The sequence below is a fragment of the Cyprinus carpio genome, chromosome B10, assembly GCF_018340385.1.
Source record: "Cyprinus carpio isolate SPL01 chromosome B10, ASM1834038v1, whole genome shotgun sequence".
Classification (NCBI taxonomy): domain Eukaryota; kingdom Metazoa; phylum Chordata; class Actinopteri; order Cypriniformes; family Cyprinidae; genus Cyprinus; species Cyprinus carpio.
In genome coordinates, this window is record NC_056606.1 from 23530581 (window position 1) to 23556575 (window position 25995).

The window sequence follows — 25995 nt, forward strand, 5'->3', positions numbered from 1 at the left end:
GGTTAAGGTTGAGCTTTTGTCTGACAGTAAACACATGCGTTTGGTTCCAGTTATCCTCAGCGTGGATATTATTTCTGTTCATTCCACGAATCACAGATGCAGGTCTGAGCTGATGACGTGTGTCTGTGTTTCTGAGAGGTGTCTGGAAACTTGTCTGCTGACGGCTGTTATTGTACTGGTGTGGTGCTTTCTGTCCCATCATCCCAAAGATTCCCAAACGAACCTTTTGATCTCAAATATTCACCTGAAGTCCCCCTGAGATTGTAAGCTAATGCATAAATAATTCAACAACACATTCGCATGTTCATGGTTCTAAAGTTGGTTAATAGTCACATGACATGCAGATAAATTAAAAAAAATTTTTAGCAAGCTTTTTTTTTTTTTTTTAATTTGGCTTGGTTTTTATTTTATTTTAACATTTTTTTATTATTTAATTACTAGTTAGTTTTATTTGTTACATTATTAGTACAGTAATTATTTTAGTAGTTATTTTAGTTTTACATTTTTATGATTTAGTTTTTTATTTGATTTTGTTTTTATTTTAAATATAATTTAATTTTATGATATACTTTAGTAGTACTGGTAAGTGTTTTGTTTTTTAATTTATCTATTTTATTAGTATGATTAATTATTAGTGTTTTCTTTTGATTGTTTTTTATTTTCAAATTGTTTATTATAATTTCATTTTAAGTGTTTTATTTTGATTTGTTTTTATTTTATAATTATTTAATTGTAAATTTTTATGATCTAATCACATTATTTTTATTTAAAAATATTTATTTTAATTTTGCAGTGTTTGTGATTTAATTACTTGATTAGTATTTTGATATTTTTTATTTAATAATTATTTATTTAAATCTTTATTTTTATTAATTATTTACTTAGTTTTATTATTATTATTATTATTAAAATTATTTTATTTTTACATTTTTGTAATCAAATTAATAGTAAATGTTTTATTTTTTACTTGTTTCTATTTTAAAATGTATTTTAATTTGTATGATTTATTTACATACTTTTAATTTAAAAAAATATAATAATAAATTTATTTTTTATTTCATGATTCACTTTAGTAGTAGATGTTTTATTTTGATATGTTTTTATTTGAATTGTGACTCTTTATGAGTTAATTATTGGCTGTTGTGTGTGTAGGCCTGTGTAGTGAGCGAGTGTAGACGTGACGTCTTGCTGCTTCTCATTTAGTATGTATAGCTGCCAGCTTCGGCAGGAATGTTTGTAAAAATCTCTGCGAGAGTTTCCAGCTGCGTTTACTGACTCAACCAATTAGTATCCCTGGAGAAGCAGCCGGAGTGAGTTTTGACTCGTGTTCTCACTCTAATTAACGCCATTAACTCGCTGATGGAGGGAAAGGGCCATTGGGCCCTGTGTGCTGTGTTTATGGACTGATCCGAAAACACTGGGAGTTTGTTTCAAACACACATGAGCTGGACACAAGATGTGATTGTGTGTGTGTGTGTGTGTGTGTTTGCACTGATGAAGTCATAGCACGTGTGTGTGTGAAGCCTGAAACTTACACAAACACATGAACACAAATGCTGATATAACAGTGTAAGATGGCATTGCAAAAAAAAATAATAATAATAATATATATATATATATATGTGTGTGTGTGTGTGTGTGTACTGTATATTTTTTTTCTAATTTTCCAGTATAATTTTTAAACACTTAAAATAAGATGCATTTAGTTTTGAAGCAAAATTAAATAAGTATATAAGACTTATTTTAGATGTATGTTAATTTACTATTTTGTAATAAAATATTTATTTATTTAGTTATTTTAGTTATTTATTTATTAGATGGGTTTTTTTAAAGCAACTTAACAAAACATGGAATTTTTTGCACTTATTTTAATTTAGCAGATACTATTATTCAGATGGACTTAAAAGTAGATGTAATATTTTTATTTTATTTTTATTAATATAGTGGATTTTATTCAAGATAGTTTTCATATTTTTATTGTATTGCACTTATTTAGCAGATTCTTTTATCCAAAGTGGCGTAAAAATGAATGTAATTTTATTGTAGTTTTTATTTTAATTTTATTTAGCAGATGCTTTCTTCAGTGCCAAAAATAGATATATTTTTATTTTATTGTTAGTCATTTAGCAGATGCTTTTAAAGTGACTTAAAAATAGATCAAATAAACATTTTTACTACATATACTCATTTATTAGATGGTTTTTATTTGAAGTGACTTAAAAAGGGGATTTTTATTTTTTAATTTTTTTTTAAGCAGATGATTTCATCTAAAGTGGCTTACAAATAAGCAACATAACAAAGCAGTTCATCCTAGATATATTTTCTGAAAATGCTTATATTTTACAATTTTGCTTCTCTCAAGTCAAATCACTGCAAGGATGTTTTTCTTCAGATCAACGGTTTTGAGAGGGCGAGTGGGTTTATCATTAGCACTGGTGTTAGTTTACGGTCCGCATGTTTCTGTCAGAAGTGCATGTGTGTGTGTTTCTGCATGAGGTCTGATGGTGATCAGAAGCGCTTCAGATGTCTCACTCTCCACCTCTCTCTCTCTCTCTCTCTCTCTCTCTCTCTCTCTCTGTGTGTCTCTACAGGAGGAGCCAATGACAAAGTTAGTGTCCTAGATGATGTAGTGTTCTGTCGTCATCACTAACCCAGCAAACACACTCACAATCATCTCTTTCTCAGACTCTCGAGCTCCTGAAGCTGTTTCCATTGTGTCAGAGGGTTTGATTATGTCAGCATGTGCTGCTGTCAGTCAGCGTGTCCGTGTTTATTCCCGGCACTGAGAGTATAAATAGCAATGACATTGACCTTCACATGTATTGTTACAGCGCAGAACAGAACAGTTCATCAGGAAGACCAGCGCAGGTCAACTAGTTAAACTCATGAGAGAGTGGAGCCATCTAGTGCTGATAGTTGACATTGACCGAACAAAAACAGATTCATGAAGCATTATGAGCTCATTAAAATTAAACTAAAATTGAATTAAATGTTTAAAGAAAACATGATCTGTTTGAAAAATTCAAAATATTTTTTAAAAATCCAAATTTAATTTTGCGACTCTATTTGGTGCAACTTTTAAGGGTCGTTATAGTAAACTAAAGTTGAAATAAAATTAAATGAAAAAACTTAAACTTATTTTAGCTAGTTAGCAACATTTCTCTCTCATTTAGTTTAACTTTACGTACTAAAATAAATAAAACTAAAATAAAAAGGGGGAAAAATTACTATATATTTAAATAACAACTGAAATAAAAAAAATAAAAAATAAACTTAAACTTATTTCGGCTGTTTATTAAATATTTGAACTGGATCTAATAAAATAAAAATAAAATAAAAATAAAAATTAATTAAAAAAAACTATAGACATAAAAAAACAAAATACTAAAGTTAAAAAGAAAATATAAAAATAAAATCAAAATAATAAGAACTTTAATATTATCTCAATACTAAAATATAACATTGTTTACTAAAAGAATCTAAACTTATATAAAAATAATTTTATTTTATTTTTAAATGTGAATATCAGCACTTGTATTGCTAATAGTATTGCTGCTGTGACAAAGACATTTCCCCTTGTTAGGATTAATAAAGTATCTTTCAGATCAGTTCAAGAGGTAATTTTTTTGAAGTTAGAAATGTTTAGAGATATTTGGTAGTTATGGAACACGTTTATAATTACATTTGCATGCAGAATTTCACTTCACTTTTTAAATTTGCACTAATAATAATAATGTATTAATAATAATAATAATAATAAATATCTCTAATAAACATATTATGAATAAATAAATATAAAATATAATAATATTTTCTTGACCTTTTTATTTCCGTAGTGGACCTCAGAGTATTCTAAAGTAAGTAGAAACAATGTGACATAGTATAATCTGAAACAGTATGAAAAAGTATCATCTTAATCTGAAATATGGTGGTGATTTTTGACTCTTTTTCTCTCGTCTTAAATTCTGTCTTTTATTGTTTCCTCTCTCATCACGTGTAGAAAGACTCCTCCCAGGTAAACCGCTGATTGTGTGTGTGATGTTTGTATGGTAGTTTAGTGATGTTTAATGGTGATAATGTGTGTGTGTGTGTGTCTCAGAACCGCTCGTAAGCCCGTGCTGGATCCGGAGGGGAATCACGTCTCAGCTCTCGGTGATGCCAGTAAGAAGCGTGTGATCGAGGACACGGAGGACTGGCACCCGCGCACCGGCACGTCTCAGTCGCGCTCCTTCCGCATCCTGGCGCAGATCACCGGCACAGAGAACGGTACACACTCATTCAGCCCTTCATTTACACTCCTGCTGTATCAGCTTCACAGCTCCAGCTGACAGTGTTTCTCGCGTCTCTCCTCTAGAGCAAGCTCAGGAGAACCGGCCGGGGAAGAAGTAAGTTCTGCTGTCTGATGTTGCTCTGTCTGATCGTTCATAATCTTCTGTCTGATCAGAGCTGTGCTCAAACCTTCCTGCCATTCAAGGAAATCAAAGGGGATCGTGGGTAATCAGGGCTGTTTACGTGTTCTAATATAATAGTGTTCTACAATTTGAATTAATATAAATTGGGTACAAAAATTTTGATGTAAATGATTATACAATAATAAAATTATGAATGAATTATCTGTATTTCATAATAGAAATTATATATATATACACTACCGTTCAAAAGTTTGGGATCAGTAAGACTTTTTTAAAGAAGTCTCTTCTGCTCATCAAGGCTGCATTTATTTGATCAAAAATGCAAAAAAAATCTTGTAATCTTGCAAAATGTTATTAGAATATAAAATAATGGTTTCTATTTTAGTATACTTTAAAATATAATTTATTTCTGTGATGCAAAGCTGAATCACCATCATCACCACAACACAAATATAAACTTTAACTTCATAAACAAAAATAATACTAATATTCATAATTATAATTATAAACAATCAACATTCCAAATTACAAAATTCTTTTTTTGGACGCTGTGATACTTTTTTTATTCATCAAAGAATCCTGAAAAAGTTAAAAAGAACAGCATTTATTTAAAATAGAAATCTTTTCTAAGAATATACACTACTGTTCAAATGTTTGGGGTCGTTAATTTCTATTTTCTTTTTTTGAAAGAAATTAAAAATTTTGTTCAGCAAGGATGTGTTAAATTGTTAAGAAGTGATAGCAAAGATTTACATTGTTAGAAAAGATTCATGATACAATGTTGTTCTTTTTAACTTTTTAATCATCAAAGAATCCTGAAAAAAGTATCGCAGTTTCCAAAAACAATATTTGGCAGCACAACTGTTGATAATTCTAATAATAAATCAGCATATTAGAATGATTTCTGAAGATCATGTGACACTTTATACTGGAGTCATGATGCTGATGGAAATTCAGCTGCGCATCACAGAAATAAATTATATTTTAAAGTATATTAAAATAGAAACCATTATTTTATATTGTAATAACATTTTGCAACATTACTGTTTTTTTTCTGTATTTTTGATCAAATAAATGCAGCCTTGATGAGCAGAAGAGACTTCTTTAAAAAAACATTACAAGGCTTACTGATCCCAATCTTATATATATATATATGCAAAAGTGGCTGAAATTGTGTTAAATAATATAATAATATAATATTATAGAATTATTGAATAATTGTAAATGTTTATATATTGTTATATTAGTTGTTTATTAATCATATGACATAAAAATGATATATTATGATATAAAAATTATACTATAATATTGACTTTTATATATTATAATATTGTTTACCAGTCATATGAAATAAAAATGAACACGCACACTATTTATGTAAAGTATTATATAATGAGATATATAATATTCACATTTTTAATTCACTTGTATAAATTACAATACTTCAATATTTACGCAAATGTAATATTAAACTGCAGAATGTTTCTCTGTTGTTGTTGCTGGATCGGACACATGTAGTGGATCAGGAATAGTTATCCGCTGATAGTGATAGATCTGTTTGAAACGCGAGGTTTATTACTCGTTTGCTGTCTGCTTTCCTCTAACGGGTGTGTTTCCCGTCTGTGTCTGTCTCGACCGTCAGGGTGACCAGAGTGGACCCAGAGGTGGTCCGGCCTCAGTACAACAAGCTGAGAGACTGGCATCACGGGGTCTCGGCCCGCACGCTAAACGTGTAGTAGACCCGCCCACACCTGTCAATCACAGCGGCACGGTCATGTGACCCGAGAGCAAGCGTGTGTGTGTACCACTGATCTGTATAAATGACTGGATTGCTCACTGCGTTCTGAACTACAGACTGCTGATTGTCTTACTGTAGAGAGATGGGAGGGTCTGGATTACTTGCTATTGGAGAAAGCGTAACGGCTAACTTATACGGCCAACAATACATTGTATGGGTCAAAACTATCGATTTCTCTTTTATGCCAAAAATCATTAGGATATTAAGTAAAGATCATGTTCCATGAAGATATTTTGTAAATGTCCTACCGTAAATATATAAAAACTTAATTTTTGATTAGTAATATGCATTGCTAAGAACTTCACTTGAACAACTTTAAAGATGATTTTCTCAATATTTAGATTTTTTTGCTCCCTCAGATTCCAGATTTTCAAATAGTTGTATCTCAGACAAATATTGTCCTCCTAACAAACCACACATCAATGGAGAGATTATTTATTCAGCTTTCAGATGATGCATACATCTCAATTTTGAAAAATTTACCTTTGTGACTGGTTTTGTCATACTCAGAACTCAACAAATGTAATTTCCATACCTAATATATATATATATACACAATCTAACACAGCTAAAAGGCTTCTTACCAGTGGCCATCCTTCACAAAATGTAACATCTTGCACAGTTTTATCATGGGTAGAATGCAAAATGTTTCAATGCAAGCGTTGCAATCAAATGTAATTTATGCAGTATTTCAAACATTTAACCCACGGGAGAAAATCAACCTGCCGCAACAGTTTAAAAGTAGCCCAGTTCAGTGGAAGAAAGTGCGGATTTGGCAACCCTGCATCCACACAAGCTGCAGGAGGCAGATTTGACTGATATCAGGGTCAAGAGTAAAGAGAGATGCCTGACAGACAATGTAAGGTGATTTTTTTTTTTTCTCATTAAAATCGTTTTATTTCTTATTGATTCAACAGAATGCAATCCAGTTCTCTATTATAGATCAGTGTGAGAGTCCTCAGGGTTTTGGCTGAAGGATGTTAGATTTGTATGATGGTCTGTTCTTCTTTGCATGACTTTTATCAGCTGTGATTCTTCTGTATGTTCCTGCTGTTCTTCTGGCAACCATTATAAACCTTTCTCTGATCATCTCACGGCTCTGATGCTGCAGTGTTTCTCTCTCAATCTTCCAATAAAGCTTTTCTTTCATATTTCTGCATCTGATGTGTCTCTTCTTTCCTCTGTTTTCTTCTCTTCCTGAACTCTGACTGTTGAGATGGCACAGAAATGATTTAGTGTTTGGTTTAGTGGTTGAGTTTTCCAGTGACTGATAGGATCAAACTTAAGTCAGTACTTTTATTAAGGAATTCATTGAGGATGCATTAAATTTATCAAAAGTGACATTAAAGACATTTATAATGTTGCAAAAGATTTCTATTTAATCTAATCTTTTGAACTTTCTATTCATCTGTGAATCCCGAAAAATTAAATGCATCACAGTTTCCACAAAAATATTGTGCAGCACAACTGTGTTCAACATTGATAATAATCAGAAATGTTTCTTGAGCAGCAAATCATCATATTAGAATGATTTCTGAAGATCATGTGACACTGAAGACTGGAGTAATGATGCTGAAAATACAGCTGCACATCACAGAAATAAATTACAGTTTAACACATATTCACATAGAAAACAGTGGTTTTAAATCATAATAATATTTTACCATTTTATTGTATTTTGACCAAATAAATGCAGTTTTGGAAACTAATTTCAATAACAAAAAAAAAAAAAAAAAAAATTTTTTCCCAATTTATGATGTGTGTGGGAATGCACCTTTACGTTTTTTAAAATTTAGTTTAATAATAATGATGATAATAAAAATAGTAAATGCACTATTTTATTATGTAATAAGTTTGATTAAATAATAATAATAATAATTGTTAATTGTAGATGGAGCTGTATCTGTGTGTCTGTCACTTCACTGAAAACCTTAAAGCTGCACTAATGAAACTCAGGGTCGGTTCAGTCATTTAAAATGAATTATGAGATTTTTTTTTTTTTATATGAGATTGTGACATGACAGACACAAACCTTTATAGAGCCGTTAGACACAGACACACAACACCTATCTGTGACAGAAGATCTGGACATTTCTAATATTTATTTATTGGAGATAAATAATAGAGAAGATTGCACCTTCTGGCCACACATCCCTCTCTCTGTTTCTGTCTCGTTCAGTTTTTCTATCCATTTTTTATTGTCACATTTGTCCTCAGGAGCCCACAAAACTGAATAACACACTGAACACTGAAGAAAATGAAATGTGTTTGAATCAAAGCACTGTGTAATAAAGAAGATGTGAGGAGGAGAGAAACCTGAGGGCTGATTATATATTAATGCGTCTATTCACTTTAATGCGCCTTCATTATTTGCCAGAGGCTGTGAAAGATTGCTGCAATTCTGCTAGTGGACAGTAGGTGGCAGCACTGCATTGGATTTCACCGTTTTAGTAAAGTTCAGTCTAGCATCACTAGAAATAGTGCTCCTAGTGAAGTGATGAAAACACTTTATATACTGTATATAATCTGTGATGTGCAGCTGTATTTTCAGCATCATTCCTCCAGTCTTCAGTGTCACATGATCTTCAGAAATCATTCTAATATGATGATTTGCTGCTCAAGAAACATTTCTGATTATTATCAATGTTGAAAACAGTTGTGCTGCGCAATATTTTTGTGAGAGCCATGTTTTGTGGAAAAGTTGGAATAATTGACATTAATTGAGCTGCAAATCAGTATATTAGAAAGATTTCTGAAGATCATGTGACACTGAAGACTGGAGGAATGATGCTGAAAATACAGCTGCGCATCACAGAAATAAATTACAGTTTAACAGATATTCACATAGAAAACTGTTACTTTCAATTTTAATATTATTTCAGCATTTTACTGTTTTTCCTGTATCGGATAAATGCATATAGCAACCACCCACTTTTACCTCTACCAAAACAGTAATAAAAGATGTAATTACATACATGTAACATTACGTTCTGTAATAATAGGAGCTTTTATTTGTTTATTAGACTAATTTTCAGGGGTAACAGAAGGCTGTGTGTTTAGTTTCAAACAGACTCCATGTGGTGATCAATAAAGATTAAAGAGCTGTAATGTGGCCGTATGGTGGCTTTCCGTGGGTAAAATTAATTTTGCAGCGAGTGTGTGAGATGACGCTCACCTGCTGATGGTGTCACGGTGCTGTGTTTCACACGTGTTACCAGCTGCTCAATGCATATGTGCCCTGTGTGACCTCTGCCATCCCAGCATCCTCCTGCGGCGCGTCTCTCCTGCATTTCTGTGCTTCTGTCTTTCTGTGCTTCTGATGCTCTAATGTGCTGCATGCTTGCACTGGATGCAGTACCACAGACAAGTGACAGATGGTAAAACCACAGTATTTTGAGAGAAACCACACACACACACACACACACACATATATATATATATATCAAAACATGACAACACTTTTTATTGAATGTTTATTACTATTTTATTAATTATTGTATCATTTTTATGAGGCTGCTTGAGTGGTACTGACCTATGTGAAACTAAAATTTATATATAATTAGTAAAAATTACATTACTAAAATAGATATTTTTGTAATTTAGATAATATGTATGTTACATACGTTTCTGTAATTAATATCTATAATATTTGTGCATTAATGACAATTAAATGCATTTATTATCTAATATTAAAAAAAAATTAAAATGCATTTTCACATTTAATTTCACAATAATTAAACACATTTACTCCTTAAGTTCTCCTAACCATATTATTATTATTATTATTATTATTATTATTCTCAGTGTTTACTGAGTGAATTCATCACAAGAAAAATATGACGTTATTCAACGATAATAACAGCAACAAAAAACAATATATAAAGTAAAATAATACAGGATGGATCATAATACAGAGTAATACAATAAAAAGATAATTTAAGTATTAACCAGCTTCTAATTGAAGCCAGATATAGTGAGAAAGAAAATAAAATGATGATTATTATTAAAAGCAAAGTATAATTAGTTTTTATTCTCACTGTGGGGTGAAGTGTGACCCGGACATGCTGTCCACAGGAAATCTCAGCAGCTCTATTTTTTAGTTGGCACTGGTTTAGTTCATTAGCAAACCATCTGGGGCCGCTGGTATTTGATCAGTGTTCTCATATTTGAGCCAGATCTTCTCCTGTACGGCTCTGGATGGAGCTCTCAATCAACAATCCGGTTCTGTGTTTAAACCTCCTCCATCCTGCAGTCTGAACACACGTTTGCCTGAAAATCTTCTTATGCATGACAGTAAACGGCTTGCAGATGAATCCGGCTGAGTTAAGGGTGTGCGACTTGGACAAAAAAAAAACTCAATATTTTCTGGGATTTTATATAATGATAATTAGATGCTATTTTGCTGAGTGTGTTATTGTGCTGATATTTTAAGGACTATCGTGGACAGCCAACACTGTTTGATATTCTTCATATTCTGTGTGATGGTGACAGAAATGAATCATTTTCGAGAAATTTGAATTTATTTTTATAGTTTATGGGCATTTTTACCTTTATAAAGCCTTTATATATATCAGTGCATCATCTTTTGAGTCAGATTCTTACATTTAATCAGTCAATTAAAATAATAAGACATTTGAGCTGTTACCAAAGCAAATAAAATCAGTATCTTTGCAATGCAGAGGAAACACAGAAGCTGCATCTGAAGTGGCATTTAGATGCATTTACACACTGTTTAATGCAGGACATGAATGTATTTAACCTGCAGTTACAAATGCATAAATAATGTCTTGATATTTTAAACATAAAACGTTGAATACTGATTTAATTTGAAATTATAAATAAAAAAAAAAGATACTTTTAATGTAAAATTAAAACTGCCAGTAGGTGGCAGCAAGTCACTGTTAATTTGCGAGTCATTGTGATTGAACAAAATCATTTAAACGGTTTATTCATTCAGGAATGAAACACCATCATGTGGCTCAGAGACACAAAACAGTGCTGTGTTTGGAATTATTTTTGTTTCCGAAATAAAACAAAAACAGGCAATATGCTGTCTAAGTCTCTTTATATTAACTTCTTGTTTATTGAACTGTTGTATAAAATTAATATCACATTTGTAATCATGCTGATTTTTGGAGAAAAAACTGCACTCTGCATGTAATATTGATTAACTATATGAAATGATATAAATATATAAATTTCCTTCCTCCACGTCTTAAATTTTGTGATCATTTTAAATGCATTTTATTAGACTGAATCATGCAGTGAAAGAACACACTCTAAATACTCACTAGTCTAACCTACTAGACTTCATCACGTAATGTAAGTGTGCACTAATGTAAGGTGTGTTTTGTTTGGTTTTTGCAATATTCTTTTATGTCAAATAGCACATTGTTAAAACAACAATTACAATAATATCGCAGACGATATATATCTCACACCTGTAGGCTGAATGTAGAAACACTGTCTGCTCTCAGAGATCTCTGATGCATGTTTGAGTGTTTGTATTGTGGTCTAGCAGAGCTGCAATCACTTTCTATCTGTCTTTATCTCCAGCGAGGCGGCAGAGGAGCTTCAGCCCAGTTCTCATGCCACGTCTTCAGTCAAAACCGTGAGCAAAGCGTCCTCTGGAGCCCCGCAGCAGGGCAACGGCGTCCCTCCAGCCGCAGCCAAGAGCCATCAGTCGAGCAGCGCCGCAGGTCAGACCTTCAGCTCGTCACAATCAGACTGTTTTCTGTGTGATTGTGTTCGTTCACCCACAAAATAAACATTACGGGATCATTTACTTGCACTCATGTCAGTCAAAGCCTTTGAGTTTTTAGTAAAATGTGGCGATCATGATAGACAGTTCAATTGCCTGCTGTTCTCCAGAAAAATCCTCCAGCTCCTGCACATTCTTTGGTTTTCCAGCATCTTCTGCATATTTGAACCCTTTCCAGCAATGACTATGATTTTGAAATCCATCTTTTAACACTGAGGACAACTGAAGGACTCATACACAACTATTCCAAAAGATGAAAACATACTGATGCTCAAGAAGGCCACACAATGCATTAAGAGCCGGGGGGTGAAAACTTTTTCAATTTGATGATCAGGATAAATTGTACTTATTTTGTCTTCTGGGAAACATATATTTATGTAGCTTCTGAAGTCCAGTACTTAATGGAAAAAAATATGATTGTAAACAAAATGAGAAGAAATTACACATAATCATCATGTTCAAAAGTTTACACCCGCCGGCTAAAAAGGGTGTTGTTTTAAACTACCACTGAGAAATTTTAACCAAAGTATGTTATATACTTTTCATTAAGACCCTAAAGAATCATATCAACTTGTGGAAAATGGGCATCTAATGACCCCTTTAAATTAAATAATAATCTAAATAAGAAACTAAACCTACCAGCAGGTGGCGGTAAATGTCTTCATGAGACTTTCATTCATTCGATTCGTTCAAACGTCTGATTCATTCAGGAATTCAGTAAATGGTTCACTTTATGAATGGATCTTTGAATCATTGATTCACACGATTCGTTCAAAACGCCGATTCATTCATAAACTAAACAGCTCTGTGTTGCTCGGAGACACAACAATTCTGCTGTGGCTTTATATGTAATATTTTTGATAGTAAAAACACTATAATAACACAATATCAACTTCTTATTTGCTGAACTGTTCACATTTGCACTCATTATATTCGGGACAAACAGCACTTGTTGCGAGACAAAAACTCATACAGAGGAATTTTAGTGCCCCAATATCTCCATGAGCTCTTGCATGTTTGTCAGATGAAAGCATGTGAGTGTCGGCTCCTCAAGCATCCTGTAGATGGCAGACTGATGCTTCTGGAGATTTAGGTTGTTTTTAAAGCAAAAGCTGGAATGCTGTCACGATTAGAGCGGCCTCTCAGTCCGGTGGCGTGTTTATGGCGTGTTGTCGGTTTGCGGGGGTCTTGGGCTGAATGTGTGTGGCTGGTGTTTACTCATCATGCGGCTGAACACAGGTGTCTCTGTGTAGTGGATGTGAGTGAACGCCCGGGGCTCAGATTCCTGGTCTGCTCGGTCCGTTCACCAGGAGCTGCGGGTCAGAGGAGAGGAGTTCATCAGCAGAGCGTCTCCTCAATTAAAGCTCAGGGCCCTGATTGATTCCAGACGGCCGGATTAGAGCAGAGAGAGCAGAAGGACAGGTCTTCATTTCTCTGAGAAACCTGCCGTCTCTTCTTCAGGTTAGTGCTGTCAAATGATTAATCGCGATTAATCGCATCCAGAATAGAAGTTTTTGTTCACATAATATGTGTGTGTGCTTTTTACTTTTATTATACATGCATGTGTGTGTATTTATACATGCATAATAAATATACACAGTATACACACATATATTCTGTAAACAAAAACTTCTATTCTGGATGCGATTAATCGCGATTAATTATTTGACAGCACTACTTCAGATGCTGCAGAGCTCGCAGAACGTGCTATTTTTGACTTCGATTTTAATGTTTTAAAATTTTTATATAGTTTTTATATAATAATATATAATATAATATAATTATCTATAAATCAAGTAGAGTATTAAAACAGTCCATGTGGATTGTCTGCAAATTTTTTATAATAATATTCTTTAGTATTTAATATCTAGTTTTTAAAATGTCTGGCCATAATTCTATGACAAATAATATTATAAACAAAAACATTAAACACATTTAATAAAAAAAAATAGAAACATTTTCAGAAAAAAATAATAATAATATTGCAGACATAATATGATTAATATTATAATTAATAATATAAATGTATTATTATCATAATTTTAATACATTTATATTTTAATATAATTTTAATTGAAAAAATGAACTTAATTTTAACTTTAAAATGTTTAAATTATTAATATTTGAAACCGTTTTATTTTTAAATATCAAATTATTTGAATATGAAATTAACTTTATTATAATTAATACATTAATATAACATAACACTTTTAAAACTATTTTAAAAAGTTTAAATTATTACTCTTTTATTATAGTATTCTATTTTAAAATAAAATTAAATAATATTCATGTTTTTTTTTTTTTACATATTACTGTGTTTTACAATGTAATTTAAACTTATTTATCACATATTTATAATGTTGATATTTATATAATAATATACATATTTATAATGTTTAGCAGTCTTAAATTTCACTAGACCTAGAGTAGCGTGGTTAGTGTAGTATTGGACATCTTTTGGCCAAACCCTGTTTTTTGTAAAGCAGACCCCTCAGTTGTCGTGTAATAAGTTCCCACAGCCCCGTTTGACACTCGTCAGATGCGTTTCCTCCGCTGAGAGGAAGTGCTCATCTCATCTGGCTCCAGTCTCAGGATGTGACGATTCCTTCAGGAGAAACCTGCGCTGACTCTGACCTTCAGACTGTGACCTTTGACCTGCCGCTTCTGGAGAGATCAGATTCTGATTCAGTTCTGTTTACATGTTCATATTTATATCCAGATTTATTTTTGCTGTGATTTGTGAAGTTAAGTAGGGATGTGTGTCTTTAGATTTACTTCATTTCTTATCATCTAAAGATTTTTAAGGTTTTATAATTATTTTTTTTTTTTAAGGTTAATAAAATCCTGATGTTGATTTAAAAAAAAGAAAAAAGTATGCACACATTTTAAGCAGGTAATCTGATTTATGATCAGAAACTCCAGAGCTTCATTATCAAATGCAGATTTTTCATTGTGTGATGAAGTTGTCCGGCTCACACACTCATTTCTTACCGGCTCAGAAACCCGGGGTGCGTTCGCTGCGTGACCTCTGACCCCCGCTGTCTCTCCGGAGGCAGCAGAGAAGGGAAGGCTTGTCTGGGATTATTTTGCCAGGTGTCTCCTCCGCTTCTGGGAATGTTGTTTTTTTCCCGGCCTGAGTAAACCGATCCATTGTTTTGCGGCGGCGCGGTGTGGATGTCCCGTCCCTTCAGAAGAGATAGAGTTCATATATCTTAACCAGAGCTTTCCATCACCTTCGGTCACGCTACATAGCCGCGCACAATACCGCGATCTCATTACCGCGCTCTTCTGTAACACAGGCTCTGTTGTGGCTGAGGTTCAGCGAGGGGTCGCCAGATTGAGATCTCTTTCTCTTACTCTTTGATTAGGGTTTCCCAAAGCAGGTGCACCTGTGCCGCAGACGGGCCCCTCGATCGGACGGGTCAGCAGCAAGGGCCCGGATCGACCCACACCTCAGGCTCACCCCAGCGACGGGGACGATTCGCTGGTGCAGAGAGCCGAGCACATCCCGGCGGGAACACGCACACCCATGTGTGGACACTGCAACATGGTCATCAGGTCAGACATCTGCAGCTCCACACTTTACATCGAGTGCCATTCAACCCTCTTCCACCACATTCACTAAGATTCAACAGTTCTTAAATTACTAGATGTTTCATTTTTTAATACTAGAAGAAAAGTTTGTAGATAAACTTCAAATTCACTCTTAAAAATATGTGCTTCATGATGGCATAAAGTAGGCTTGGGCGGTAACACGGTAATATGGTATACCGCGGGATCTAAAAATAGCAACGGTATCAGTTTCAATACCGTCATACCGTCATTAAAAAAAAACAATGCACTTATATAGGAGACAGGGATTAAATATTAAATAGTATTTATTTAATGCCTAAAAATGCGTATGCGTGGTTGTCATCACGTGACAGCGTGGAGGAGAAAGAGAGAGAGAGGGAAAGATGGCGAGTGCGCACCGGTAAGGACCTAACGAATGAATGAATAGGCCTAAATAAACGAAAGAATGAATGAATAGGCCTAAAATAACGAATGAATGAAATGAATTAATCAATAGGCCTAAATAAACGAATGAATGCATAAATAAATAAGTCAATTAATGTATATTATTCCATTTGGTCAAATTTGCATGCACATTTTTAATTATAGTCCCTTATGCGCATCAAGCCTGCATTTATTTGATAAAAAATACAGAGAAAAAAAAAATTTGCAATGTAAAAAATGGTTTTCTCGTTTAATATAGCCTACTTTTAAATATAATTTATTTATGTGATGCAAAGCATATATATTCCCCTTTTTTTTACATTTGAGCCCCTGCCCCTGAGGAACTCTCTGCGCGTTTTATGCTTACCGTTATGAGGCCTATTCATTCATTCATTCGTTTATTTAGGCCAGTTAATGAATATTTAGGCCTAAATAAACGAATTTCGTTTACGTTTGAAAGCTGTTCACGAAGCACTGAAACTAGTCGGTGACTTCACTGATATTTTGTCAGGAGAAAATAATGTGACCAGTTCCTGTATCCTCCCCATGGCCATACTACAGCTCTGCAGGGACAATGTGTTGGTTGCGTCAGAAAATGACCTCAAGCTAACAAAGTCAATAAAAACTGAAATTCTAACAAAGCTAGAGGCCAAGTATGAATCCGATTCAGTGCGCAAAATAATGCGAAAATGCACTTTCCTCGACCCTCGTTACCGTGGAGGATATGAGACGGATAACAACGCATTGGCTGAGACCAAGGCCGAATTACTGGCTGAGATCGTGAGCTTAGAGGCAGCAGGTCCAGTGGCCATCAGAGTGGAAGAGGGAGAGGCGCAACCCGAACCCTCACGAAAAAAGATGACTCTGGGAAGTATGCTGCAAAAAAAAAAAAAAAAAAAAAAAAACCCGATTCAACGGCAGGTCCCGTCGGCATCGGCACCGTAACACCGGAGCCAGTTACTCAAGGAGACGAGGACCCACTTCTCTGGTGGAAAAATGCTGCCAGGCGTTTTCCCGATGTCGCGAGTGGCACGAAAGTACCTGTGCGTCTGTGCCACAAGCACACCATCGGAGCGGGTTTTCAGCACCGCAGGTAAAGTTGTCGGTCCACAACGTGCCCTGTTAAAGCCGGTCAAAGTAAACATGCTGGGTTTTTTAGCGAAAGATCTTGACTAGATTTGATGCCACTTGCCATTCGTTCCAATTCGCACTGTTTATTTTTTATTTGTTGTAATTGATTCATGTATTTTTATTTGGTTTTCGTTAAAAACAATATTGGAAAGAAGACTGGAAAGAATAAGTTTTTATTTAGGCCTATTGCTTTGCAATAATTTTTAATAATATGGATGTTTATGTTAATTCAACTCTGGTTGACTGTTGTGGGTCTATTTGCACTTTTTTATAAGCTGCTCTTTGTTATTAAAAGTTGTTCGGGCGGTGTGATTTACTTTAATTGATTTGTGTGCGCGTCTCTGCGCGAAAACTCTTCTGGATGTTTATGTTAATTTAATTCTGTTTGACTGTTGTATTTGCACTTTTTTATAAACTGCTATTTGTTGCTAATAAAGTTGTTAATATTGTTGTGCATGTTATTTTGTTATTGTTTCAGTATTAGTGTTTGGTATTCAGTTTCTGAACGGTTTAGCCACAAGCCAACAGTTTGGTGACGTTGTCTGAGCCTTACGTCATCATTTTTTAATTATTCACGGTAATACCGTATACCGAGGTAAAATAAGGAGGAGGTTTGGCGGTATCAAAATTTGGATACCGCCCAAGCCTAGCATAAAGAACCTTTTTTGTCTAAATGGTTCAATAAAGAACCTTTAACATCTGAAGAACCTTTCTGTTTCACTAAAGCTTCTTTGTGTTGAAAGAAGGTTCTTCAGATTATAAAAAGATAAAAAGAGATGCTTCTTTAAAGAACCAAAAGACTGAATGCTTCTTTGTGGAACCAAAAATGGTTCTTCTATTGTATCGATGTGAAGAAGCTTTTAAGCACCTTTATTTTGAAGAGTGTTGGCTCGGAAAAGACTAGCGAGAAAGTTTGAAGTATTTTCGAAAGTTCGAAATAGTTTTAATTTAGTAGTTTTAAAAGTCGGATAGATAAACCGCTAAAAACCAGCTAAAATCAGCTGATTTAGTAAAAAAAAAAAACTTTAAAAAACAGCTAAAACCAGTTGATTTAGCAAAAGAAAAAACAAACAAACAAAAAAAAAATAATTAAAAACTGATAACATCTAAAAACCAGGTAAAGCCAACTAAAGCCAACTGATTTAGCAAAAAAAAAAAAAAAAAAAAAAAACTATACTTAAAACCAGCTGATTTAGCCAAAAAGACCAAACCAAGTTAATACCAGCTAATTTATTAAAAGCTCTGTGATTAAGCAAAAACAGCTGATTTAGCAAAAAAAGTTAATAACTAGCTAAAACCAGCTGATGTAGCCAAAAAAAGGCTGAAAACCAGTTAAAACCAGCTGATTTAGCAAAAAACATAAACAGCTAAAACAGCCAAAAAACAGCTGATTTTAGCAAAATAGAAAAGAAAAAGAAAAAGCTTAAAACCAACTGATTTCTTAAAAATACAGCTAAAACCAGTGATTTAGGATGAGATTTTCATGAAAACTAAGTCAGATCAGTTAGAAAAGATGTACTCTAGGACGAGCTTCAATTGCAAATTTAGTCTCAGAAGAATAAGAATAAGAAGCTTTAATAGCTTTTTCAAGCTAACTTAATTAGGGCTGTCGATTTAACTTGTTACTTTGGTGCAATTAATTTAGGAAGAATAATGTGTTAATTATATTATTATAAATTATTATAGGAGCCTAAAATTTAATATATGAGGGTAAAAAATTACCCTCCTATATTTATATCTTATGATATAGTTTAGCAGTCTCACACAAGCAAGAGTGCTGCTTTACTCAAAATCTTCAGCATTGCAAATGTGATATCTGATACAACAGTTCAATAAACAAGAAGTTAATAATAGTGTAATAGTTTTATTCAAAGCCACAGCAGAATTATTGTCTCTGAACAACCCACAGCAGTGATTTGTTACTGAATGAATCAAGTGAGTCAGTGATTCAGTGACTCATTCATAAAGACAGTCACTAACCAAATACCCAAACAAAACAACAGTTACAAACAAATCAGTTGAATGAATGATTCAATGACTCGCTCATTATGACAGTGACTTTTAGATTCACGTTTAGAGTATTGTTTAATTTTTCCCCAAATAATTTCATATTCTACATTAATTTATTTTAAAATCTATAAATGCCCATTTGTTATGTTTATTTATGTAATTTTAAATTAAAATATTTCTTGCTGAAGCTACTTTTTGTAATGTCTGTTCAGTGCATTTCCCATATAACACAATAATGACTTCAAATGATCTTTTTGGGGAAATTTCTCAGCCAAATTTGATGTGTGATTAATTTGCAATTAGATTAATTAATTGGCAAATCATGTAATTAATTAGAATAAAATTTAGTCAGTTGTCAGCCAGGTTCTTTTTCACTTTCAAAAACTGTACATTCAACAGTGTTTTGAAGTGTCCTGTTAGATTTATTTCATTTTTGAACATATAGAATAATATAATTTATCATAAAATTTATTGACATAAATACAAATATATATATATATATATATATATATATATATATATATATATATATATATATATATATATATATATATATATATATATATACTTTAAGCTGTTTTATAGAAATAAATACTATATAATTAATAATAATTAAAAGTGTCTTTGTCACTGTACATGAACAACAGTTCATGTTTCATAATCTAAAAAGTGTCTCCAAATAAAGGACAAACTTCATTCTGTGTGAATCATTATCTGAATGTGGAGGATCTTTCTGATATTATTCACACAATAGATCATTCATTCAGTCCCAGATAAACTCATCTAAGTCATAGTGTTCATTTGAGCAGCTCAAACACGCTGAAGCATCAGGATGATACTTTATAACTGAACACAACTGATTCTAAACTACGTTTGATAAGTCCTTCATGAAAATTGTTACATTACATTTATTTGGCATTTCTGGGAACTTAAGAGCTTAAAATGAGAGAGAATACATTTAAATATTGTTTTGTGTTTTTGAGTATTAATATTCTATTTTTATTTTTCTGTTTATATATATATATATATATATATATATATATATATATATATATATATATATATATATATATATATATATATATATATATATATAGTTTTGGGACATATAGATGTAACTTATACAATATACATTTCTATTCAAAAGATTTTTCATGTCTTTTAAATAAGTCTCTTCTGCTCACCAACACTTAATTTATCAAACAAACATAAAAAAAAAAAAAAGGATAAAATTATTCGATTGTAAACAGCTGTTTTCTATGTGAATCTCTGTTAAATTGTAATTTATTTCTGTGATGTACAGCTGTATTTTCAGCATCATTACTCCAGTCTTCAGTGTCACATGATCTTCAGAAATCATTCTAATATGATGATTCACTGCTCAAGAAACATTTCTGATTATTATTAATGTTGAAAACAGTTGTGCTGCACAATATTTTAAGGAAACTGAAACATTTTTTTTTATTATTATTATTCACAGGTGAATAGAAAGTTAAAAAAAACAGCATTTATTAGAAATAGAAATCTTTTGTAACATTATAAATGTCTTTACTGGCACTTTTGATCAATTTAATGCATCCATGATGAATAAAAGTGTTAATTCCTTAAAAACATTTGTCTGACCTCAAACTTTTGAACGGTCGTGTTACATTTGTTGCAGATTTTGTAACGTTGAACACCTACACAAGACCTTCATGGTAAAATAACAGAGTCGAATGCTACATTAGTGTGGCGATCACATGCGGCTGTGTGAAGTTTGTAGGTAAAGGAGCATCTGATGGATTTGGGCCGTGAGCGCTGCGTTGTTTCAGGAGCTGCTCTCCAGAGAGCAGAGAGCAGGATCCGTTACTCCACAGACTACCAGACTCCGGCCGGAGCGGCCGTGACATCCAAGCTTAAAGTCTCCGCTTTCTGCATCTGATATCGCAGTGTCTGCTGTCTTCCCTTCCAGCTAATCATCCGATTTGTCAGCCGCATGCCCGCTGCCATCCTCACATTACCTCAACAGATTCCTCCACATCAGCTCCCATCAGAACGGCTGTTCTCACAGTGTCAGGACAGACCAGAGCTCTGACTGCACTCCATAGTCACATTACACTTAGAGCTCTGCCTTCTCTGTGCTTTATGAGGAAAAACATTTTATGGTGGTGGCAGTTTAGTGCAATTGAGTTAATAGTATTATGGTTTTATTAATATTTTACATTTATATTGTGTTTTTCTTTCAGGGTTTTATAGTTCACAGTTAGTAAAACAGAAATAAAAAATAAAACCATTAAGATTACATAATATTTTTATTGATTTTTTTTTTTTTCAATTTTAACTGCAATAAAATATAAAATACTAGTTGTCAAGGCAACTTTTCTAATTTTCAGTTAATTAAATTTTTTTAGTTAACAACTAATACTAAAACTGAAATATTAATAAAATTATAAAAATTATAAACAAAAACAACTAAAAATTTTAATTAAAATATGAAAATAAGAAATGATTCAAAATATTAATAAAACTTTAATAGCATCTTGATACTAAAAACATTTTTTTTTTTCAATTTTGTTGTCTTTGTCATTTTAGTAGCTTTTGTTTTTTATTAAATATGTCTATATCGTTTTTTATTTACATTTTAGTTATTTAAAATTAAGTTGGTTTTAAATTAAATGCAATAAATGTTAAAATATTAATATATATTAGTTAATAGCTTCCTATTTTTGAGGAAACTGTGATACATTTTATTTTTCAGGATTCACAGATGAACAAAGTTCATAAGAACAGCTTTTATTTGAAATAGAAATCTTTTGTGACATTATAAAAGTCTTTACTGCTTTACTTTTAATTAAATTAATGCGTCCTTGCTGAATACAAGTAATAGTTGTTTTTTTTTTTAATTGACTGACTGAATGGTAGTGTTACATTTGTTTCAGATTTTGTAACATTGAACATCTACACAAGACCATCTTGTTTCTGAATTAAAATGAGAAATTTGCCTTAGCTGAAATTAAAATAATAACAGTAGAAGTAGTATTTTATTTCAGTTGAATGTTTTTCGATGGTTTTAGTGGACTATGATTGTCATCTCGCGGATGCCGCTGAGATGAAGCTGTTCTCTGATGTGTTGTGTAGTAACGGTCTCTGGTGTGTGGCAGGGGTCCGTTCCTGGTGGCGATGGGCAAATCCTGGCATAAGGAGGAGTTCAACTGCTGTCACTGCCGCAGTTCTCTGGCAGACGTGGGTTTCGTGGAGGAGCGCGGCTCCGTCTACTGCGAGCGCTGTTACGAGCAGTTTCTGGCCCCGACCTGCTTCAGATGCCAGCAGAAGGTTCTCGGAACACTTAATTAAACAAGATAACGCACTTCACCAAAACTTCTAAAGCTTCTCCACCTTATTTTGCAACGCGGAAGTAGGTACGATGACGTACTTCCTTATAATGTGTTAAACTTCAGTTTCACTAGTCGGTAGGTAAGGAGCGATATGGTGGTCACACACAGAACACTATTAAACGCCGTGATGGTAAATATACCTGCGGTGTATGACACAGTGGGAGGATGAAATGAAGAAGTGGCCTGCAATAACTTTTTAAATATTTCGTTTTGGCGCTTGGAATAGACAGGTCTTCGATGGCGGAATATAAAAAGCACTGAGGCATATCAGTAACGTTTCCTGCACAGCAGAAAAGTCGGCCGAGTGCTGGAACATAAAACAGAAAACGAACTCGTGTTTTTGAAAGCAGACGTGAATCCCTGTAGTTATGTGATTGCATTGAGGATTTAGCTGTGAAATCACTTATTGTTTTAAAGTAGTAATTAAATTTTTTTTTTTTTTGTCCTTATCCGTAAACTGATTACTATATAGTGCAGAATTAGGCAATGCAGAATTGCATCTAAAATAAAAGTTGTAACTTAAATATATGCGTGTACTTTTTATATATTTATTTATAGCACTTTTTATTTTGGATGCAATTAATCGTTTTACAGTACTATTCAGAATGTTTTCCATTTGTTCTATGAATTTTGAAAAAAAAAAAAAAAACATGACGAATTGACCATTATTTACCTAGCATTGCTAAACTGTATCATTTTCAGTGTGTGTGTGGGGGAGGGGTGCATATAGAAGGAGAAAGAAGTAATATAAGATATTTTAAAAATATTTGTGTAAAAACAGTATATTTAATGGTAACACTGAATAATTCCAAACAACTACACAATTACTACACCATTCTAAATTTCATATAAAATGCCATGGAATGTAGACTCATGTGCTCCTCCTCAAAGCATTCAGCAAGATCTCCTTGAAGTAAATTCAACTTCAGCTTCATCATGGTCATCAGAATTTGATCCATTATGTGCATCTTAAAATTGGAAGTGTAGAATTTAACAGTGTTTAATAAAGAGCTAGTGTCCTTCTTGAGAATGGCAAGGGCTAAGGGATCTTCACTGTGGAACTGTGTTGCCTTGTGTAATGTTATTTTATCCTCTGAGGCATAAGTGTGGTCTGTCAGTGCCTGGACTTCAGGCATCACTGTACTGAAGGGGTGACCGGTCTCATGGTCACCTTGCACATCATCTGCAAAACACAACACTGAAGTCAGTCAGATGCTCAGGAGAAACTGATAAATTCTCAACCCCCTATTTACAAAAAGTAGCTAAAGTATTTTGTACATGGCACCATGGTGTTCCAGTCATAGTACAGTGGTACTTTTGTTCAGTATAATCACAGTACCTGGCTTTAAGTGATAGTTCACCCAAAAAGAAATGAACACAGGTTTGGAACAACTCGAGAGTAAGTAAATGACAGAATTTTAATTTTAGCTATCCCTCTATGCTGTTTTGAAACTGTTTTCTTCTGTTATCAACAACTTCATCTTAGCACTAAATATTATTCATGCCCAATAGAAGTGTCATCGATAAAGAAATAGTTTAAACAGTCTTTTGTTAGAGCATGTAACTTAACAAGAAGCTGTAACGTACCTGTTAGTGGATATATCCTGACGAGTCTTCACTGGAGCATCGTTTCTCAGGGAATGGATGATTTTCCGTGGGTCTGCCATCAACGAAGTGGAAAGAGCAAACGTACGGAAATTTCGGTGGTTTCTTTAAGTTTAAGGCTTTTAGTTTTAACCAAAGCCAACGAGCTTCTCCCTTTGGAGGTGCGTGCAAATCATATTCAGCTCTGGTTCGTGGATTACGGGCAAAACAAATGTGTTGCAGGTATTTTCTACTCTTGAACCAGCTATTATGACACCCCTTGACTACACAAAGTACGCCAGTCTTTCTGTGCTCCTTATTAAAAGTAAACTAGCCTGTAAAATCTACACAGTGACCGCAAAACTACTGAATCACAATACCGGAAATGGGACACATTATAGTTTGAAAATGCCGGCGCCCGCGCTTATGTGAAAAATAAGGTGGATACTCTGAACCGTATTTTTAAAAGTTTAGTTTGTCCGTCGTCCTGCAGCATTTGTAAATGATTCCTCAAATCATGTGTCTCAGACTGTAATTAATTCAAATCAGTGACACTTCTGCTCAGCAAGGCTGCATTTATTTGATCAAAAATACAGAAAAAAAAATGTAATAATTTGAAACATTATTATGATGTAAAATAAAGTTTTTTTTATTTTAATATACATTAAAATCTCATTTATTTCTGTGAATCAAAGCTGTATTTTCAGCATCATTACTCCAGTCTTCAGTGTCACATGATCTTCAGAAATCATTCTAATATTCTGATTTATTATCAGTGCTGGAACTGTTGTGCTGCTGCTTCATATTTTTTTTGAACTTGTGAAACTTTTTTCAGGATTCTTTGATGAATAAAAAGTTAAAAAGAATAGCATTTATTTAAAATAAAAATCTTTTCTAACAATATACACTACAGTTCAAAAGTTTGGGGTCAGTACATTTTTATTCTTTCATTTTTTTTAAGAAATTAAAACTTTTCTAAATTATTTTATTTTATTATTTTGATAGCAAAGATTTATATTGTTAGAAAAGATTTATATTTTGAATAAATGCTGTTTTTTTTTTTTTTTTTTTTTTTTTTTCATCAAAGAATCCTGAAAAAAAGTATTGCAGTTTCCAAAAAAATATTTGGCAGCACAACTGTGGCTAATTCTAATAATAAATCAGCATATTAGAATGATTTCTAAAGGATCATGTGACACTTTATACTGGAGTCATGATGATGGAAATTCAACTTTGCATCACAGAAATAAATTATATTTTAAAGTATATTAAAATAGAAACCATTATTTTATATTCTAATAACATTTTGTAAGATAACATTTTTTTTCTGTATTTTTGGTCAAATAAATGCAGCCTTGATGAGCAGAAGAGATATATCACTATATATCACTGATTCTTGAGATGCGGGACAAAACACGGTGCAAAATTAAAAAAATAAGTCCTTGTACTCAGGCAAATGAAACTACTTCTCTTTTCTGTATCTTATGTGTACTAAGCTACTGAGCCATGCTTTGATGCAACCTCCCAACTTTACTCTTTTGTATCAAAATGTGCTTTTTTTACCTTGGACTGTGTAATATAATTTCAACTTTATCTTCAACAGCTTTAACAGCGTCAGGATGTTTTTAACATTTCAAGACACATTCTGATGTTAGCAGACAGATTACACTTTCATATGCAACCAACAATTCCTCAACAAATATAAAATATCATAAAATATTCATCTGACAGAGTTGACAAATCTGACGGTGGTGATGAAAACCTGTATTTGTAGTCATTTTAACGATCTAAAACATTGACTAAATCAGTTACTGGATTAAAACAAACACAACAAACAGTGAGTATGTCATTGTTTATAAAAGATTCACATCATTAAAAAACATTTGTATCCATTTTATAGCATATGAACGATTGAACCCCTCTCTGTGG

The 25995-nt window shown here is 33.0% G+C and overlaps 1 protein-coding gene across 5 annotated transcripts in view; it reads left to right on the forward strand.

Moving 5' to 3' along the window:
* pdlim5b (PDZ and LIM domain 5b) overlaps positions 1-25995 on the forward strand; it is a 93040-nt gene that overhangs the window by 60874 nt on the left and 6171 nt on the right. For 2 of the 5 annotated variants that reach the window (XM_042733312.1, XM_042733310.1), the window contains exons 6-11: positions 4001-4015; positions 4100-4266; positions 4355-4385; positions 11767-11909; positions 15340-15529; positions 22249-22428. In XM_042733312.1, coding sequence (XP_042589246.1) covers positions 4001-4015; positions 4100-4266; positions 4355-4385; positions 11767-11909; positions 15340-15529; positions 22249-22428 — 726 coding nt within the window. Of the gene's footprint in view, positions 1-2591; positions 2609-3836; positions 3858-4000; positions 4016-4099; positions 4267-4354; positions 4386-11766; positions 11910-15339; positions 15530-22248; positions 22429-25995 lie in introns of all 5 variants that reach the window. The other 3 variants (XM_042733313.1, XM_042733314.1, XM_042733311.1) reach the window with 3 other exon arrangements.